The following is a 20,805-nucleotide window of genomic DNA, read 5'->3' on the forward strand; positions in this document are numbered from 1 at the left end:
GATGTGAGGTTGAGAACAGCCTCTGGAGTTCTCTGGACTTCCTGGGAGTAGGATGAGAGTCACTTCAAGGCTGATACTTGAGGTTGGAGGATCCCTGCAGACTGCTTTCCTTCAGATTGATCACGTGAGTGATGAGGACTGACCCCCTTCCGTGCCTAGGCTATCCAAGGCCTTAATGCCAGCTTTGGCTCAGCTTGAGCCAGAGTCGTTTTGAGTTAAACTTCTTTCCTTCTCTCCCTCTTTCTTTCTCTCCCTTTTCCTCTCTCTCTCTCTCTGTCTCTGTCTCTGTCTCTGTCTCTCTCTCTCTTTCTCTCTCTCCTCCTAATATTTCCTTCCTCCTGTTGTAATTAAAACAGGATAAGATTTTGGCAGCTGACTTGAGTGTTTCCTTTAGGGATTACATAAGTGAATTCCTTGGCGACATTGAATTAATATATCAGTCTTTTAAAGTGATTTCAATAAAATTAATATCAGTCTTTTAAATTGATTTCAATATCACAGTAAGCTGACTATGATGATATGATGTACATGATAATAAAGGATGATATATGTATGTAAATGTGATAATAGGAAATGATATGTATGTAAGATATGTATGCATATGAATGATATGTAAAAAAACAAGAGGTGAGAGGATTACACTGAGAGAAAAGAGAACGGAGAGATAGACTGGGGTAAATTCTATAACATAAAGAGGTGTGAAAAATCACTTCAGAGAGGGGAGGATAAGGATAGTGAAGGACAATGCTTAACTCTCATCGTAACTGGCTACAGAGGGGGAAAAAGTATGGTCAGTGGGGTACAATAGGAATAAGACAAGAGAAAAAGGAGGTAATGGAAGAGAGAGGTAGGTGTGTGTGTGTGTGTGTGTGTGTGTGACAAAAAGCAAAATATTGGTGAGGAGGAACAGAGTGAAAGACAATATAGCAGGATTTAAAGGGTATAATAAAATAAAAACCTGCTGTGGGGGAAGGGGGAGTCTGCCACAAGAGCAGTGGCTGCTGCTGACCAGACAGCCTGCCTGAATAGCTCTTCTTCCCTGACTCAGCTGGAGCAACACAGACCCCAGCCACTTGGAGCACACTGTCCAAAGCTCACTCCCCACCTCAGGACATGGGGCTCCTGGGCCCTGAGGAGCACTGAGCTGGCAGGCAGCTACGTGTGTCAGTGGTGACACATGTGTCATAGGTTTGCCATCATGGTAATATACAGTAAAACCAACCTTCTTTGTAAAGGACTTCTAACATTGATTTCAGTCATAAGATTTTTCTTTAGTGTAGATTCTCTGATGAAGTACAGAAAATCTGGATCTCTGTCTAAAAGCCTTTTCATGATGATTACATTCAAAAGGATTCTCTCTAGCTGGATATCAGTATTCTTCTGATAGCTGACAGATTTTCCATACTGATAACATTCACAAAGTTTAGCTCCAGCTTGGATTCTCTGACATTGATTAAGAAGGTAAAGGAGGTTGGGGCAGCTGGGTAGCTCAGTGTATTGAGAGCCAGGGCTAAAGACAGGAGGTCTCTGGTCTTAGACACTTTCAAGCTGTGTGACCCTGGGCAAGTCTCTTAACCCCCATTGCCTAACCCATACCACTGTTCTTCCTTGGAGCTAATACACAGTATTGACTCCAAGACAGAAGGTAAGTGTTTAAAAAAAAAAAAGGTTAAAGACGGATAAGAGTGTTACTCTTGGCAAATCCCTTAGCCCTAATTGCCTAGCCTTTACTACTCTTCTGCCTTGGAACTAAGACTTAGTATTTCTTCTATGGTAAATAATTTAAAAAATAGTTCTAAAAACTGATTATTGGTTCCAAGGCAGAAGAGCAGTAAGGACTAGGCAATGAGGATTTAGTGATTTGCCCGGAATCATCCAGTTAGGAAGTGTCTGAGGTCAGATTGGATCTGAGGACCTCTCCTGTCCAGGCCTGGCTCTCTATCTCCTGAGCCACCTAGCTGACCCCTTAGTAGTGATTCTAAGATGGAAGGTAAGGGTTTAAAAAGAGAGACAGGCAGAGAGAGAGGTAGACAGACAGAGAGAAGGAGGCAGAGACAGAGAGACAAAGAGAGGGAGACAGATAGATTGGGGAGGCAGAGAGTGACACAGAGACAAAGAGAGACAGAGACACAAAGAGAGGCAGAGAGAGGCAAAGAGAGAGACCTGATTCAGACAGATTTTCCTCAGCGATTATATTCCTAAATTTTCTCCCCATGGAGATATTCTGGTGCACAGTAAGCCTGGGCCTCCGGGTGAATGTTTTACCACACTGATTACATCCCTAGGGTTTCCCTCCAGTGTGGATTCTCTGGTGTACATCACAGGCACCATCACCAGTGGATCTTTGCTTCTGAGTTTCTTCCCCAGAAAGGCTGAGCTCTGTAGTGAGAAAATCTACAGACACAAATGGGCAGAATCAGTCATTTCACAACGCCATTAGCTCCCCACTGCAGGATGCCCTCATGGGCAGAGTTTCATCCCAATCCCATGGATCCTTGCCAACCTGGAGCCCAGGCAGGGCAGCCTTTCTCCACTGCCAGCTCAGGGCGGCAGAGGCTTGAGCTCCAAGCCTGAGAGAGGACGTGCTCTGTCCATGGTACCAAGCAGGTGGGCTCCCCTGCTTTCCTTTCACCCCATCTGCACTCTCCATCCTCTCTACCGGGATATTAAGCCCTTTGGTGCTGACTGTTCTCCTGGAAGCAGGATGTCATTTCCTCGGGATCACTTTCCAGGGGATATTTTCTGTGACGTTATCTGAGGGCAAGTGACAAATAACGGCACCCTTTTTGTATTGACCTGAACTATAAAATATTTGCTTTTTGGAAGGGCCATTTCTTATTTCTTTTTTTTCTTCTTCTTTTTTAAACCCTTACCTTCCGTCTTGGAGTCAATACTGTGTATTGGCTCCGAGGCAGAAGAGTGGTAAGGGCTAGGCAATGGGGGTCAAGTGACTTGCCCAGGGTCACACAGCTGGGAAGTGTCTGAGGCCAAATTTGAACCTAGGACCTCCAGTCTCTAGGCTTGGTTCTCAATCCACTGAGCTACCCAGCTTCCCCCTCTTATTTCTTTTTTTAACATTTATTTTTTCGGGTGCCGCTGGGTGCCTCAGTGGGGAGTGCCAGGCCTGGAGCGGGGGAGGGGGACCCTGGGCTCGAATCTGGCCTCGGACCCTTCCTCTGTCGCAGCACAATAGGTCTTCGCGGCTTCTGGACTAGAGTCCGTGGTGTCCATCTTTCGTCAAAGCAGAAAACAGCCGTGAGGCCGGATGCCTGTGCCCAAGGGAGCCGGCGGGGAAGGGTCCTTCTCCGTGGGAGTCTGTGGGAACCCCCTGGTACTTGTGATGTTGGGGGCTTCTGCCGCTCTGCCAGAGAGACCGGGCAGGAGCCGGGTCTACAGGGGTTAGAGCGGGTGAGGACCCGCAGGGTTGAAGAGGGGCCGGGACACGGGTCCTGTGCAACAATCCAAGGGTCTCGGGGGCTGTAACTCCATCCTTCCCGTTCAGACTCTCAGGCCAGAACGTGAGGCGACAGCCTGAAGGCTCAGGGATGCTTGTGGTCACCAAGCCGAACCTGCCTTTTTTACAGAGGAGGAAACTGAGGCCTGAGGCCGGACAGGATCTTGATTTGGCCAGTCAGTTACATCCGTCCTTAACCTTCTTAATCAAAGCCAGAGAATCTAAGCTAGAGATAACTGGGACAGGATAAAGCCTTCGTTCCCCTGCCAAGAAGGAAGGGGAGGAGCGGAGTGGAAAGGCACCGGGGTGCCTGAAGGGGGCTGAAGGTGGGCGGGGAAATGGAGGCGGGACTCAGACTGTTTCCCAGAATGCCCGCTGAAGTCTGGTCACAGGGGCGGTGCATTATGGGAGTGCTTCATCTGGCTGTCCATCTAGCCTGCTGTGGCCCTGCCCTAAAAGGAAGCTGGCAGAGTCACGTGAGCGAGATTCCGGGAGGAGTGCACATGCGTATTCCAGCTCTGGGCTCTGTCTCCTCAGTGCTAGGGAAGCTTGCAGGGTCCGTGAGAGAGGGAGGACAGGAATGCCCACCGGCGTGTCAGTCGTGGGATGAGGATCGCAGTGCACAGGCGCAACACAGTTGGCTTCCCCTTCCCCCTCTTCACTATAGATTCCGGGGTGAGTCTGGGAAGGCGGGTTGGGGTGGGGAAAGCAAAGGGAAACACGTGGGTGGGTGTGGGTTGGGTTCCGTGTGTGCTTGGCGGGGGGGGGGGGGGGGGGGGTTGGGAGGGTGCACACGCGTGCGAAGGGTGTTGTGCTCATCCTACCACGAGGGGCCGAGTTCCCCTCTCCTTCCCAGGAAGAACTGTATCCTTGAGCCTTTGTCTGTCCTCGCTCTACGGAACCCCTCCAGGTTCCCCTGAAGACCCGACGTAGGACCAGGCTGTCCCGTGACCTCTCCCACCCCCGGTAATGTGGTAGCGTGACCTCTCCTCACCCAAGTCCCTCTCACTTCCTTCCAGCCGCCTCTTTCCCTTCTATGTGCCGGGCACAGTAGTAGGTGCTTCCTCCATAGCCCTGGGAAGTGGAGCTTTCTCTTGTTCAGTGGTTTTTCTGTCTCTTCTCACTCTTCATGACCCTGTTTAGGGTTTTCTTGCAAACATAATGAAGCATCCGGCCATTTGTTTCTCCAGCTAAAGGGGAAACTGAAGCAAATAGAGTTAAGTAATTTGCCCAGGGTCACAGAAGCCAGTAACTATATGAGGCTGCATTTGAACTCGGATCTCCCTAACTCCTGACCCTTCACTCAGTACCCTGTGCAGAAGGAGTGTGTGTTCTCCTTCCCTCTGTCTCCCCTGCCACCCTGCCCACATTTGTGCCCCATCTCAGAGCTTCCACCTTCCCCAACTCCTGGTACCCTCACACATGCCCAGATCTGTCTAGTCATTCCAAGCCTCCACCAGCCCTTCGGGCCTCCCTCTGTCCACTGATGGTCACAGTGACTGGATACCAGACTGTCCTCTCCTTTTCCTGCCTCCTACATCCCACATGCCCTTCCTTCCTCTCCTTCCTTCTCTCCCTTCGTGTCTGTCTCTCTGTCTCTCTGTCTTTCACTTTCTCTGTCTCTGTCTCTCTGTCTCTGTCTCTGTCTCTCTCTCTTTCTCTCTCCCCTCTCTTGTTACCACCTTTTGTGGCACTTTCCCCAGCCCTTCCCAATGACTGGTCGGCCATATTGGCACTGTCGCTCACATGGACACCCTTGACCACTGTCTCTCCTTGGGTGGCTTTGTGTCCATTTGCTCCTGCTCAGCCTCCATATCTGAACCATCATCCCCTCCTACCCCCTCAGTGACTGGACCTGGCATCTCCTTCCTCCATCTTTTCAGTCCCTCGAGGTAAATCTCAGTCTTTTTTCATACTCTGCAGGCTGATGGTTCCACCCTTTGCTCTGCTCAGCTCCATCCTGTGCCACGCTATGGAGCCCTGACTCTGGAGGTGGAGGTTCTGGGTTCACATCCTGGGACTCAGTTTCCTGATCTGTAAAATCAGGGGTTGCCACTAGACATCTCAGAGGACCCCTTTCCCTCTCAGTCTCACAATCTCTTTATAAAATCCTCTTCTGAACTTCAGACAGTCATGTGGGCAGCTTTGGAATGCCAGTCAGTGCCTCCATCTCTTTCCCCTTCACCTTTATGCCCTGGGCAGGTCTTGCCTTCTGTGTCCACCATCGGTCTCATTTCTGTCCCCTTCTTCCCCTACACACCTAATCCCTTACTCCTGTGCTTCAGGACCCTCATGGGCCTCCTTTTCCCAAGACTTTACCACCTCTGAGGCACACAACCAGCCAAAGGCTTTATGGCACTCTCCCACTCCAGAAAGTCCACTGATTCCCTGCTCCCTCCAGGAAGCATAAATCAGCTCAAGTGTTAGCAGCTAAAGCCCTTCCCAGTTGGACTCAAACCTCCCTTCCTCCACCTTTCCCTTCTTCCTCTCCAGATATAGGATGACCAGCCTTTGCACTTCAGCTCCTGCAGTCTCTTTGCATTTGCCCTGGCTGTGCCCTGTGCCTGGCATGCCCTCTCTGTCCTCCTGCCTCCGGGATCCTTAGAGTCTTTCAATACCAAGCAGAAGTGTTCCCTCATAACTGTTGCCTTAAATCTGTTTGGCACAGACCTGTGGCACATCTTGTCTCCCTCCTGGCCCCTGAGCTCCTTCCTTGTCTTTTGTCTTTGCTCTCCCTGTGCCCAGCATGGGGTCCGGCGTGGAGTAGGTGACCAAGAAATGCTTTTTGGTTCATGGATTAATTGTTGGTGGGTTTCATATGAGTTAGTCCATATTGCATGCTGTAGGGTACCTTGGGGTGCCATTTGTGCATGCGTGTGTAAGGGTGAAGTCTCAGGTATGTGACAGGATGATCTAGAAGGCCTCTTGGGTAGAAGGTGTTTTCTTGGCCTCTGCTTCTCACCTATTTTCCCACTACCTTTTCTGGGAGGCCCTCATGCCCCAAGAAGAATGTGGGAACCCCCTGACTTTGCACGTCCTGCTGCCCCATCTGCCCATGCGTAATATTTTATGTTTTGGGGGTGTTTCTGCTTGGAGAGCCCAGGCCCTGTTGGGGTCAGATGAGAGCTGCCCCTGCCACTCCTTTTGGGCTACTGTTGTTGACATGGGCACTGTACCCCAGAAACCCAGGCAAATTATTATCAGGGGAACTCCCTTGTTTTTTCCTGACTCTGAGCCTAAAAACACCCAATGACCCCTCTAGGGTCCTGAGATGACTATCTTCCTTTGATCATCCTCTAGATGGACTGAAAGATGCACCTTCAGACCACATCTCAATCCTATCAGACATCTGTTTGTCCCCTAAAACTAAGGAATCTTTATGTCCTCAGGTAGACCCCAGTATGATTACCCCACCTCATGGCTGAGTAACTAACTGTTGTGAAAAATGTATAAAATCGCCAGAACTGATGTCGTCTGGGGGAATAGCCTTTCCTTTCATGCTGTCCTCCCAGAGACCTGCTCCCCATCTTGCTGTTCCACCTTGCTATCCTCCTGGCCACTCTCGTCATTACTTTCTAAATTAATAAATCTCTTTTTGTTTTAAGCTAAGTTTTGGAGTCATTGCATGCTTGCAAAAGGCATCCTTCTGTAAACCTTAAAATTTCTTAGACTTGTGAATGTTGGAAATTTCACCATTGGAAGGTTTCATGCTTGTAGGGAATTTCCTAATGATCCTGGGAACTCTATTGGAATGTGAACCCCATTGACATGGGAGGTTCTTCCTCCTCCCTTCTTAAGATTACTTTAGGACAGAAACCTTTTGCTGAACAATGGAAAGGGCTTTGACCTATGCTTAAGCATAGAACAGGAAGTTCTTTGAGTCATGATTGATTTTAGAATTGATACAATAGAGATACTTGGAATGACAGAACCAGGTCTTGGAAAATACAATTTCCAATCTCCACCCTGCTCAGGGTAACAGGATTTAGGAAGGGCTGCAGCAAAGGATCAAGATTTAATTATTTGAGAATATGACCTTCAACAGACATGTGCAAAGCCACAGACCTCTGGGCGGTCCTGGGTTAAGCTAGAGCCACCATTGGCACAGGGAAGACATGGACAGTGATTGGTAGATGTGATTGGTAGTATCCTCTTAGAGAAAGCCTTTAATCTTCAAAGTTCTTGTGTTGAAGGAATTTGAACTCCCCCTGGCACAGGCCTGGCAGGAGAAATCCTATACCTTTCACTCTCTCTTCTCCTCCATTTCCTCCCTCCAAATTGATTAAATCACCATAAATTTCCAAACTGACTTGGGTATTTTATTTGGATTATTCCTTGGTAACCAAATTAATTTACTTTAGGTCACAACCCTAAAATTGTCCTTACAATTGTGAATTGATTTTGTGATTTTGTGTGCCTGACCTTTATAGGTACTTAGCATTCTTTTGTATTAGATCTAAAAATAGGCACAGGTTAAGAACTTATGTCCTACTATAAATATGGGTTAAAGCACTTGTTTAGCAAGGAGTTTACAACTTTATCTTCCCCTAGGGCTTGCCCAAGTAGGGGTGGAGTAGAGTTCCCACATTCCCGGTCAAGTACCTTCACTGCCCAAATGGGGAATGGTCTTAACCAAACCTTATGAAGTAGGGTCTGAGAATTTTTAAGGTTCACAATGTCCAGCTTCTGATTTCCAATATTGTGATTGTGATTTCATGGTGGTCCTGCGATCTCCATCCTTTCTCTGGCCTCAGTGGCTCCTAGCAGAGTCCTCAGGAGCCCAGCCCTCAGAGAGAGGGTCAGTTCCCAGCTGGGAATAAGAATCTGGTCCCCAGATCCCTAAGTAACATGATTATCATTTTTCAGGCCTCAGCTTTAGTGCAAGGAGAAGGTGGTGTAGGATTACCCCCCAAGGAAAGGAGTACAACCCAGGAGAGTATCCCTGCTCTGCAACCTTTCATCCAGCTCCAGGGCTGTAGTGAAGCCAGTCCTTCTCGCAGCTGGGCAGAAAGGACATGAATGAAGTCATAGTAATGAGAAAACACAAAGGATGGGCAAGCATGGGAGACGTGGTCTTGACACATCAGGAGGAGGGTGAGAATTCCAGGGTCATCAGTGGGGGAATGGAATTTTCCCAGTGTGAGAGAACTTTTATCCCTTCCCTCTGGGGAGTGTAATGGCCAGAATGTAAGAGCTAAAAATAAAAGGGTTAAAAATAAACAAAAATCATTTACAATGAATTTTAGCAATTCATTCATAAAATGTAGGGAAAGTGAAGGTAGAGAAAGGAGAAAGAAGGTAGAGTATGGAATTAAATTAATGAGCTTTACTATTGCTTAAGCCCTGGCTTTACTTTTGCAAGGCTCCAGAAGCCCCAACTGGAGGGCCTGAGGGTCAATTAACAGAGGTTTTAGCCCAGAGGCCTCCTCCCAGGTGAGGGGCCCCTCCAGAGGCTAGTACCTCCTTTGAGGAAAGCCAGGGAATAGAGCCAGCCTTTTTTCTCTCACCCACACATAGCACTAATTGAAAATGGGGGCATTCCAGGGTCCTTAGCTGGAGCAGGTGCCAGGAAAGGTGAAACAAAGGGTTACTAGGGGCAGTGGTGAGGGCTATTGGACCCTAGACAAAACACATGGTCATGGCTTTCTCCAGCTGGGATTGTGAGATCAGTCAGGGTTAGAGAATTTGGTAGAGGGGTGATCTGTCAAGGTGGATGCATATGGGCTTAGGGAGTGAGGATGCTTGTGAGAGCTTTGTCTAGGAGCCACAAAGCAAGGTTGGCCTAACCTAGGACATCTCCTTATCCCGCTGTGTTTCTCCAGATATAGCTCTTCCCGAAGTCAGCAAGATAGAGGAGAAGGAAGGAGGGACTTCTGGAGGCCTGGCTGCCAGGTTTCAGGTAAGATCCTGTTACTCTCTTTCTCCTTTGTCCTGTCTCCTTCCTTAGCCTCTCTTTCCTAACATTTCTTTCCTGTCTTCACTCAAATTGTGTTCACTCAAATTCATGTTGGGACCCAAGCCTCAGTAGATTGAGTAGCTCTGTGGATGTGAGGCAGGCCTCACAGGACTGTAGGTCCTAGGTTCAAATGTTGCCTCAGATACTTCTCAGCCGGGTAACCCTGGGTAATTCACTTAACCCCCATTGCCTCGCCCTTCCCACTCTTCTGCCTTGGAACCAATACACAGTATTGACTCCAAGATGGAAGGTAAGGGTTTAAAAAAGAATGAAATGGAAATGAGAAGGAATGAGAAAGAAAATGCTGGAAAAACAGAAATTATCTCTTGATGCTGTGTGGTGTTGCCATGATGAAATTTCATGCTTAGTTCATGATTATAGTATTGGGTGCTAGCATGCTTATAGTATTGGGGGCTAGCATGAAATGTTTAATAATAGGATGTCATGATTTGGCAGTTGCAGCTAGCTGAGGGGTTGACAATACAGGGACTCTCTGCTTAGCTGCTGGAACTGTTATGCTGACTTGGGCAAGAGTTTACCCCTGGCCCCCAGAGGGAGGTTGTTCTGACCTCCTTCATTCCCCACGTCTTCTACTGTACATGAGGAATCTTCATGCAACTGTATCCTCATCAGGGGATTCAGTGGGAGTCAGTTTCATATTGCTTGTGAAGGATCATAGCTAGACAGTATAATGGTCATAAAAGGTGCATTCCTAGGTGAGCCCAGAATATGCCTCTGTGACCATCCCAGGACATTCTCTGTCCTTTGTGTACTTTGTCACCATTAAATCCCAGAAGCCTTTTTTTTCCTTAAAAGACAAGTCTCACCCATTTCAGCTCAGAGAAATTCTACTCACCAGTAATTCAGAAACAAATTTCCATTCCCTCAAACAATCTTTTGTGCTCATTTGCCCTCTCTAAGGATTCCTTAAGTCCTATGAGTCTACATTATAGCAGTTATTCTTACATATTTTGGCAATAATTAATTTATCACAATTTAGTCACAAAACCTGAATAGGAATGTCAAATTCATTAGCTCTGTAGTAAATACAAAACATGGCTAGATCATATCTTGGTCTTAAGTTTAAGGACTTAAACCCACTTTTCCTTTAAACCTCTTATGATGGAAGGATAGATAAGGATGGAATGCAGTCTTCTTGAGGCTATACTGCTAAAAACGTGTCTTACTAAATTGATCTTTGGATTTTCTATATAGACTGAAATGAAATGATATTTTGGGGGTTCATTGTTGGGAAAAACTCAGGAACTTATACACTGGCTCCTGAGTTCAGTATTAAGTGAGGCAGAGAGCATGTGGATAATGAAGAAATATTTTTAGAGGAGTTTTCCTGATTAAGCAGGAATGTGTTCCATTCAGGAATCTTTGACATTCAAGGATGTGGCTGTGGAGTTCACCTGGGAAGAGTGGAGACACCTGGATTCTGCCCAGAGGGCCCTGCACAGGAATGTGATGTTGGAGAACTATGAGAACCTGGTCTCCATAGGTAAGCAGAACAATGCCCTGTGAATCAGTGTCAGTATGTTGGAATTTTTGCAACCTCATTTGCTGTAGGCTAAGAAAAGGCTAAATAAATATGGTCTTATTAGATAAGAACACTTAAGGCCACATATCCTATAGGGAGAACCCTGTAATAATTAAAATTAAATTATGAGATTCCTAGTATCTTTATAATTTTATTAAATCATAGTAGTAGTAGTAGTAACGAGAGGGAAATGTAGGAAAGAGGTAGAAAGTTACTTAGCTTTCTAATCTATTGGTGACCATGATGTATTGAAGCTGAGCAATGACAAGAGTTCCTCCCGGTTCCACGCTCCAACCAGAAGACTCCAAAGACCTCTTAGTCTTCCATTTATAAGCTGATTTCTCCACCCACTAGTTCTCACACATCACATCTCAGTAACCATCTATAATTTCTTAATTTGCCTGGGCCGCCTAGGGGGCCAATGCCTATACAATAAATTTCCTGTCTTGTTGGTTCCTTAATTTTCTTTCTCTGAGGTCTTGTGTATACCTGAATTACTCAGTGGTGTTCGACCTTCAGATCATTGAGTTATGCCATTTAAATAAAAGACAACAAAATGGAAAGAGAAATTCTTTTCCAACAATCCTAAATCCTTTATGGCCAGTAGGCAAAATGTTTCTGTTTTGTGTTTCTGGGAAAGAGGTCGTTGCTTTATATGATTTGAGCTCCTCTGACTCCTTTCCTCATGTGCCTTCTCTTCTCTGGAACCTCTGGTTACTGAGAAGGAGTCATCATCTTGGTAAGAGGAGAATCAGGATAGAGGAGTGTCACTGAGTAGAGAGGCACTTAGAGAAGAGAAAGCGCAGGAAGAGAGGGTGATTGACAGTGTTAAAGGCTGTTGAGGTTCTAGACGATGTTTGAAAAAAGCCATTGGAATTGGCTGTTGAGACATCATCAGTGAGTTTAGAGAGAGCACTTTCCATTGAATGATGAGTTTGGAATCCAGCCTGTAGTGTGTTAAGAAGAGAATGAGAGGGAAGGAGTTGGAGGCATGTGTTCTGGGGGGGCTCCTCCGGGAGGTTAGCCACAGAAGTGGAGAGGGAGGGGACAGCAGCATCAGAGACTGGTGGGTCTTCACAAATAAGGGAGATGTGGCAATGTAGACAGTGGAGAAGCAATGACTGAAGATAAGTGGACAGTGTGCAGCAGAACTGAGGACGTAATGGAATCTCTTGTGCACATGGAGCAGTCAGCTTTGTTCAGGAGAAAGGCCCCTTCATTATATAAGACAGGTGAAGGGAGAAATTGTAATATATATATATTTATTTATAACCTTGGCCCAGGTGAGGTTAAAAGGCATTTTGGGAAGTGAGCAAGGACTTTTGGGGAATGGAGTCCAGGGTTCAAATCTTCATTTTTACATTACCTTGGGTGATCATTGGAAAAAAAAAATAATTTTTTTTCAAAGGATCATGAAAACATAATCAATTTAAGGATTACAATAATTCAAGGATAAGAGAATAAAAAGAACAAAATCAATAATAATTTCTGGACACATTGACAAAAGGCCAGTTACGGGGCAGTTCGCTTTGGCATGAAGGTATACATACAAATAAATGTTCAATCAACTACACCCAAAGTTCAATTGGATTTTTTTTGTGTGTGTAGCTTGTGATCTGGTTGCATCTTCATTATGTCTTCTCCAACATTTCAGTTTCTGGATTCAGAGAGGTCGTATCTTTACGTAAAATTCTTCTTAAAAGGAATTTAAAGTTTGCAATTTAAAATAATAATATTTTTTACATTTCCCCGTGTTGTGGGTGATTGAAAAATACAGGAACACTTAGGGATGCATGGCTGAGGTATGAGGTTTTTGAATCAATTGGCAAGAGAAATTAAAAAGATATCAGAAAAATCCAAATAAGAAAGAAAATTTTCTGGATGAAAATATAGACAATCAAAGTCTTATGTGTAAAAACTCCAAGTAAAAGAAAAATAAATCTATACCACCAAGAATGAGATCCATTTCGTCTTCATATCTGGCCATGATCCACCGTGAGTACAAGCAAATGAATTGAGCAAGGTAACATTTTTCATTGTTAAAGAACAGTAGTCCAAATATGTAGTTATCAAAATCCCCAAAATTCTCAATAGCGCAATTAATTACAATAGCAAACAAACACACTATCGTATTTCACATAAGTTGCTGTATGGCATTTTGTTTTAAAACCTATGAACCGATGGATATTTGTTACAAGTTTTTACAAACGTAGCAAATCTTTCAACCTTGGTATTTAAACATATTTTTAAACAAAGTAAAACTCATTGTGGATTTAGAACGTCATCAAGAAATCTAGATATTCTGGTGGAAGTTAAGTAGTGAGCTGAAAGGTGCTCCTTTTTTGGAGGCTTTTTAGGGATAGAAATGCCTTGAGATTAACTGCCCCAACTTCCATTCACATATGTAGAAATGCAGGAAGATTGGGGATTATAATTGTATTTCACTTCAGCTACTAGAATGGGTCATACACCTCGTGTTAGGGGCAGGCAAAAATGACCAGAGATTGTTAAAATAAATTCCAAAATCCTTAAAAAACCCTTAAAATCAGTTGCGATATTTAACACATTAAATTTTCCAAAGGTTGTTATAGCAAGTGTAACCAGTTCTGACGAAGTCCATCTATCCTCTATGTGACAATTTACAAAGTCAAAAATACTAAAGCTGTTTTTTCATATATGGGCTTAATTACAATGATATTTGTTCAATATCCTTATAGGGGAAAAGCAACAGAAATTAACAGTAGTTAAAACTCAGTACATTAAAATGATTCAGTGCACCAGAATAATATTGAATGCAGTAATATATGAATGTAAAATTACAAAGTTAAACTTTAAACAAAGCAATCAGTAAAATGCAATAGAATACAGAGATTTTTATAAACCATCAGAGTCCATTGAAATGCCTTAAAATATATAACCTCCAGTCTTTAAAGTTCCTTGTGTTTGTTATCCATTTAGATGCCTATTGTCGGAAGGCAAATTGAAAAGGGGTAAGCAATGGGTTCCAAGCGATCAGCTCAGGGCCACAGGGCCATGAAGTGTTTCAGACCCGATTCCAAGGAAAGACCTCCCGCCTCTAGGCCTGGCTCTCAGTCCACTGAGGCACTTAGCTGCCTCCCTAAAGTTAGCTAAAAGGTTGTACAGAGCTGATTCTTTTTTCTGACACGCCGCTGAAGTCAATTAAGGGATCAATGCAATTAAAATATATCCTTGTAAAAATAGCCATGCTTTTAAGTTCTCACTTGGAAAAAAAAAACTTTCTTCTTTCCCTTTTATTCTCTCCTCCTATGATCCGCCATGTGGCCAATACCCCAGTTTTTTACCAGCTAGTCTTGGGTGATGAGTGATCTGCTCTAAGGCTAGGGTTTGTTGGGCCGGCATGTCACCAGGTGTTCTCGATCGGGATCAAACAGCAAATCGGTCTGGTGCGGAGACAGGAAAGCAGGGCCAGGAGCTGGAACAGTCAGAGGTGGTGGGCAGGGCCGGGACCAGGAAAGGGATATCAAATAGGTTCAGATTACAGGCAACAGTAGCTGGGCTGGAAGGGCTGTTACCAGGTGATTGATATTGATTCAAGAAAGTCCGAAGAGGAGGGCTGCCGGCAGGAGCTCGTCAAGTTGGTTTTCCAAAAAAGCATCTTGATGAAATGTGGCTTAAAAAAAATTTTCTAGGCAGTAGCTATTAAAAGCTGAACTTAGTAGAGAAAAGAATCAGAAGATTGAGATATTTCATTTTCCCGAAGTAGTTGCCAAATTGTAAAGATTAAAATTTAGGGGGAACTGATGCAGGTAGAAATTAGTTTCTCTCTGCAAGGAGTATTATATATTTAGAGGTTTATTGAAGATTAAAATATAAAGAAAATACAAGTAAGAAAGGCATGTGCTAGGTGGGCCGAGAGGCCCAATTCAATTTCACTCACATCATTAGAGACACGTCTGATCCGAAGCGGAAGTAGAAAAGAGGGCCAGTTGCCTTTACAACCAGGTTAAATACCCCATCTAGCTCTCTTTTCCTGGTCTGTCAGTGAGATATTTTATGTTTTCTTCTAATTCATTAATTTTTTGACTTTGCTTTATTAATTCTTGCTGTTTTTCAAGATCATTGTCTTCCAGTTGCTTAATTCTGTTCTTTAAGGACTGGTTTTCCTTTTCAGTATGGTCTGCTCTTTTGTTTAAGGTTTCCAGCTGTACTTTAACATTGTATTAGAAACACTAGCAGTAGCAATTAGAGAAGAAAAAGAAATTGAAGGTCTTGAAATAGGCAAGGAGAAGACTAAGTTATTCCTCTTGCAGATGATATGATGGTCTACTTAAAGAATCCAAGAGAATCAACCATAAAAGAAGCTAGTCAAAATAATCAACAACTTTAGCAAAGGATACAAAATAAACCCATATGAGTCATCAGCATTTCTATATATTTCCACCACATCTCAGTAGCAAGTATTTGAAAGAGAAATCCCATTCAAAATCACCGTAAAAAAATAAAATACTTAGGAATCTATCTCCCGCCATATGAACAAAACTACAAAACACTCTCCACACAACTAAAACTAGACCCGAGCAATTGGAAAAACATTAACTGCTCATGGGTAGGATGAGCCAATATAATAAAGATAACCATCCTGCCCAAACTTATCTATTTAGTGCCATACTCATTGAACTTCCAAAAACCTTTTTTTTTTACTGATTTAGAAAAAACCATAACACATTTCATTTGGAAGAACAAAGGATCAAGGATATCCAGGGAAATAATGAAAAAAATACAAAGGAAGGTCGCCTTGCAGTCCCAGATCTCAACCTATATTATAAAGCAGTAGTCATCAAAACAATTTGGAACTGGCTAAGAGACAGAAAGGAGGATCAATGGAATAGACTTGGAGTAAGTGAACTCAGAAAGCCAGTGTATGACAAACCCAAAGACCCCAGGTTCTGGGACAAAATCCCACTATTTGACGAAAACTGGAAGAGACAGTATGGGAGAGAGTAGGTTTGAATCAACAACTAACACCCTACACCAAGAAAAACTCAGAATGGGAGAATGAGTTGAATATAAAGAAGGAAACTATAAGTAAATTAGGTGAACACAGAATAGAATACATGTCAGATCTTTGGGAAGAAAAAGACTTTAAAACCAAACAAGACCTAGAAAGAGTCATGAAATATAAAATAAATAATTTTGATTACATCAAATTAAAAAGGTTTTATACAACCAAAACCAATGTAACCAAAATTAGAAGGGAACCAACAAATTGGGAAACAATTTTTATAACAAAAACCTCTGACAAAGGTCTAATTACTCAGATTTATAAAGAGCTAAATCAATTGTACAAAAAATCAAGCCATTCTCCAATTGATAAATGGCAAGTGTAAGAATTAAAATAGCTGGAGGCCATAAACTGTAGAGATTAAAATAGTGGAAGACTTAAATTGTTGTAGATAAAAGAGTGGATGAGTAAATTGTGACTGCAAAAAATATGGTTTCAAGACAGTGTCTTGTTTTAAAACAATATATATGGTCGTCGCCAGGGGAAAATTCCCAATTATTCAATATACCCAAGTCAGCTGGGTTTTATAGAGATTTTAATTAATACAAATGAGGAATTAAGAAAGAGAGAGAGAGAGAAAAAGGAAATAATGAGAAAAGGATAGGCCAGCCATGGGCAGCCCTGGCCAGCCCAGGGCAGCCCTGGCCAACCCAGGCCTAAGCCTTAAGAGAAAGATCAGTCAGTCTTTTATCACTCACCACAAGATTTGTCCAAGCAAGGAGTCAGACGGACAGAGTCTCCTCAGAGGGAGTTCCAGTCAGAGTCAGCCTCCCTCAGACTGTCTTCAAGAGACTGTCCTCAAGAGACTGTTCCAAGAGACTGTTCATCAACAGACTGTTTTACTTATCAGTTTCTCTTCTCCTTTTAAAGGGAATTTTCTCTTATGTCTTCCCTAAGTTCTCACATCTACCAATCAGAGTAGACGTATTTCAAAGGACAGACCATTCTTAGTTCATACCTGCGAAGACTAATCTTTTGAGTAATTCACACCTGAGTAGACTAGAATCTCTGAGTAAGTTCTCACCTCTTTGCTCCTTGTAAGTTCACAAGTTGCCTGACCTTTATAGGTACTTAGCACCCTTTTGTATTAGTCCTAAAAATAGGCATGGCTTAAGAACTTTTTGTCTTACTATAACAATGGGTTTAAGTACTTTCATTGTCCAGCAAAGAGTTTACAACTTTATCTTCCCCTAAGGCATGCTTAAGTATGGTGAAGTAGAGTTCTCACATTCCTGATATTAGTTACTTCATTGTTTAATGTGGGGAATGGTCTTAACCCAACCTTATGAAGTAGGGTCTGAGAATTTTTAAGGTTCATACAAGGGACATGAATATACAATTTTCAGCCAAAGAAATCAAAGCTATTAATAAGCACATGAAAAAGTGTTCTAAACCTCTCCTAATCAAAGAGATGCAAATCAAAACAACTCTGAGGTATCACCTCACACCTAGTGGATTGGCTAACATGACAGCTATGGAAAGTAATGAATGCTGGAGGGGATGTGGCAAAGTAGGGACACTAATTCATTGATGGTGGAGTTGTGAACTGATCCAACCATTCTGAAGGGCAATTTGGAACTATGCCCAAAGGGCGATAAAAGACTGTTTGCCCTTTGACCCAGCAATAGCACTGCTGGGCTTGTACCCCAAAAAGATAATAAGGAAAAAGACTTGTAGAAGAACATTCATAGCTGTGTTGTTTGTGGTGGCAAAAAATAGAAAATGAGGGGATGCCCTTCAAGTGGGGAATGTCTGGACAAATTGTGGTATATAATGGTGATGGAATACTATTGTGCTCAAAGGAATAATGAACTGGAGGAATTCCATGGAGAATGGAATGACCTCCAGGAATTGATGCAGAGTGAGAGGAGCAGAGCCAGGAGAACATTGTACACAGAGACTGATACACTGTGGTACATTTGAAAGTAAAGGACTTCTCCATTAGTCTCAATGCAATGTCCCTGAACAACCCGAAGGGATCAAGGAGAAAAAAACACTACCCTCAAGCAGAGGACAAACAGTGGCAGTAAAAACACCAAGGAAAGGCAGCAGCTTGACTACAGGGGTGGACAGAATGTGATGGGGAAAAGACTCTAAAGGAACACCCTAGTGCAAAAGGCAATAACATGGAAATGAGTGCTGATCGAGGACACATGTGACACCCAGAGGAATCATTCATCGCCAATGGGAAGGGTGGTGAGGGGGGGGGGGAAGAAAAATGATCTTTATTTCTAATGAATAATGTTTGAAATGACTAAATAAAATAAGGTTTAAATATTTTTAAAAAGGAAGGAGAAGAAGAAGAAAGGGCAGCCAGGGCTTGACTGGGTATATTTGTGGTGAGAGGTTTTCCCTCTCATTTTGGTTGAAGCAGGAGAACTGCGTGTGGAGCCTGGGGCTCAGAGTGCTAAGGAGACAGTAAATGAAAAATGAAAAAGAAAAGATCTTTTTAAACCGGCTTTTGAAATGCACAGAAATCCAGAACCAGAAAGCATTGCTGACCAGCCGGATAGCCTTTAATGCTACATGTGGATTTATTGTTTTAGTTTGTATTTATTTTGTTTGGAATATTTTAATTGGTCGGGAAATGTGTATTGTCCTGATTATGACAGACCTTTGGATGGCTAGCCTTTGTGTACATGGAATTTTGACCAATTTTGCCTTGGATTACAACATAGAGTCCCTCTACGTTTTCTTACTTGCCTGATTTTTCATTTCTTCTTGACTGATCATTTGTAGCCTGCAGACTGAGAGTTCTGGAACTTTGCATATGATGCCAGATTTTTGACATACTGATTGATTTTACCAAATGTTTTTATCTTCCTCTTTTTCATTAAAATTTCTTTTTTTTGATGAGGAATTACTATCTGATAGGGAGAAATGGTTAGAATATTATGAGAAACAGAGGTGTTCTGAGAACAGAAGAAATGGATAAAAATTTTATTTTTAACTTTTGAATTCTCAGATAGCTCTTTGAACTCAGCTCTTCATTCTCTCCGTGTTGCAGGGATTCCCGTTTCCAAACTAGATTTGCTCTTCCTGTTGAAGAGAGAAGATGTACAGAATGAAGAGGGAGAAGCTGGGACAGGCGCTTGTATAGGTGAGTCGTCGAAAAGCAGCTGCTCCTTCCGCATTAAATTTTCTTCCCCTCCTTGTAAATTAATGGTCTTGAGGGGATCAGTCCTGGGTCTGGGCAATCAGTCAGTAGCATTGATTAAGCATTTCCTATGGTCTGATCCTGAGGATAAAAGAGGGGTGTGGATCCAAGTCCCCTCAATAATTTACTTCCCAGAAAGAGAATGGAAGAGGCAGGTCATGCTGTCAGGAACCTCAATATCTAGAAAAAAAACATAGAAATGGTTTGAGAAGCAGTAGCAGATCATGAACCACACTCTTAGGTAATCTTGGGAAAAGACAGTGTTTTGGAATGGAAATCCATTTAGTTCAATAGGAAATAAGGGAATGGAAGCATGAGGACATTAACAGATTAAATAAGAGTAGAATTAGGGAGTGAATAATCAAAATAAAATTAACAATGAAAAAACTAATAGCTGTCTTTTACTCAGCCTACTCTGTGCCAGGCATTTTCTAAATCTTATTTGATCCTTATATAAACCTGAGGAGGTCAGGGATATTATGATGTTCATTTTACAGATGAAGAAGCTGAAGCTGACTTGTCCAGGGTCACAGTACTAGGCAGGTTCTGAGGTGGGATTAGAACTCGGGTCTTCCTGACCTTGCTTGGTGTTCTGTCCACTGAACCGCTAGCTGTATTCTCATTTTTAAGTAGAAAACTGAGCGTGCTCATACATATATGATAGAGAAAACAGGAGGTGAATTGTTGAAGTTCTTTTACTGAGGGATGGAAATTCATTTTTTGTTTTTAGCTCCCCAACCAATCAACAAAATGAATTGATTGTTAATATATTTAAAGGTGCAATTTTTTATTGGCTCATTACAAATAATGTATTGAATGATAAATTTACATGAAGGTTACTTGTGCATTATATTTTTCCTTTTTTAAAAGTGTTAATGAATAAGCAGCTAGGTGGCTCAGTGGATCAAGAGGCCGACCTTAGAGATAGCTGATTCTGTGTTAATATCTGATGTTTGACCCTTCTTAAATGTGGGAATTCATTTAACCCCAATTGCCTGGCCCTTAATGCTCTTCTGTCTTGGAACTGAAACTTAATATTGATTTTAAGTCAGAAGGTAAAGGGCTTTAAAAAAATGTTTAGCTCTAAAACAACGTTTTTAAGTATAGAATTTCTTCAAACATAACCTTCTCCTTTCTTCCACTGGTAACTGGTTATTCTCTCATTGGAACTCTAGTGAATGACCAAACAGTGTTGCCCATTAGTGCCTTTGAGAAGCTTCTAGATAGAAGAATAATACCATGAGCAGAGGATGAGTTCTGATCAGAAAACCAGCTTAGCATTGCAATTAGGCAATTCAAGGTATTTTTTTGGAGAACAGTGGTGGTGGTCCATAATGGTGTCATAATGGCCTCACTGTGCATGGCTAGCCATCAGGGTTTTCAAAGAGACTGCTACAAGAATGCAAATCCATGGAACATCTTGGTCTAGTGATTTCAGCTTTCATGAGTTGTTATTCCAAGATATCCCAGATATGAAAAAGCTAATCTAGTGTAGTCTTAGCCATCCAGTGAAAGCCTGTGGCTTTTTGCCTATGTTATAGTGAAATTACGACTCTGGTCCTTATAATTTAATAAAGTTTATTAGAATTACTTGGATAAGTAAAAGATGAGAAATATATAGAAAGATAGAATAAAATCGTCTAATGTAGAT

General features: G+C 42.9%; 1 protein-coding gene across 7 annotated transcripts in view; it reads left to right on the forward strand.

The window, feature by feature from the left end:
- Positions 1–3,890: 3,890 nt before the first annotated feature.
- LOC103093465 (zinc finger protein OZF-like) overlaps positions 3,891–20,805 on the forward strand; it is a 59,359-nt gene continuing 42,444 nt past the window's right edge. For 3 of the 7 annotated variants that reach the window (XR_008915905.1, XR_008915906.1, XM_016427044.2), the window contains exons 1-4: positions 3,891–4,129; positions 9,277–9,353; positions 10,788–10,914; positions 19,005–19,097. Coding sequence is in view for 1 of the 7 variants with exons in the window: in XM_016427044.2 (XP_016282530.2) it covers positions 3,958–4,129; positions 9,277–9,353; positions 10,788–10,914; positions 19,005–19,097 (469 nt within the window). In the remaining 6 variants the exon portion in view is untranslated. Of the gene's footprint in view, positions 4,130–4,258; positions 4,421–8,320; positions 8,549–9,276; positions 9,354–10,787; positions 10,915–19,004; positions 19,098–20,805 lie in introns of those variants that run through there. The other 4 variants (XR_008915907.1, XR_008915908.1, XR_008915910.1 and 1 more) reach the window with 4 other exon arrangements.

This window comes from Monodelphis domestica, chromosome 2 (genome assembly GCF_027887165.1).
Source record: "Monodelphis domestica isolate mMonDom1 chromosome 2, mMonDom1.pri, whole genome shotgun sequence".
Lineage (NCBI taxonomy): Eukaryota > Metazoa > Chordata > Mammalia > Didelphimorphia > Didelphidae > Monodelphis > Monodelphis domestica.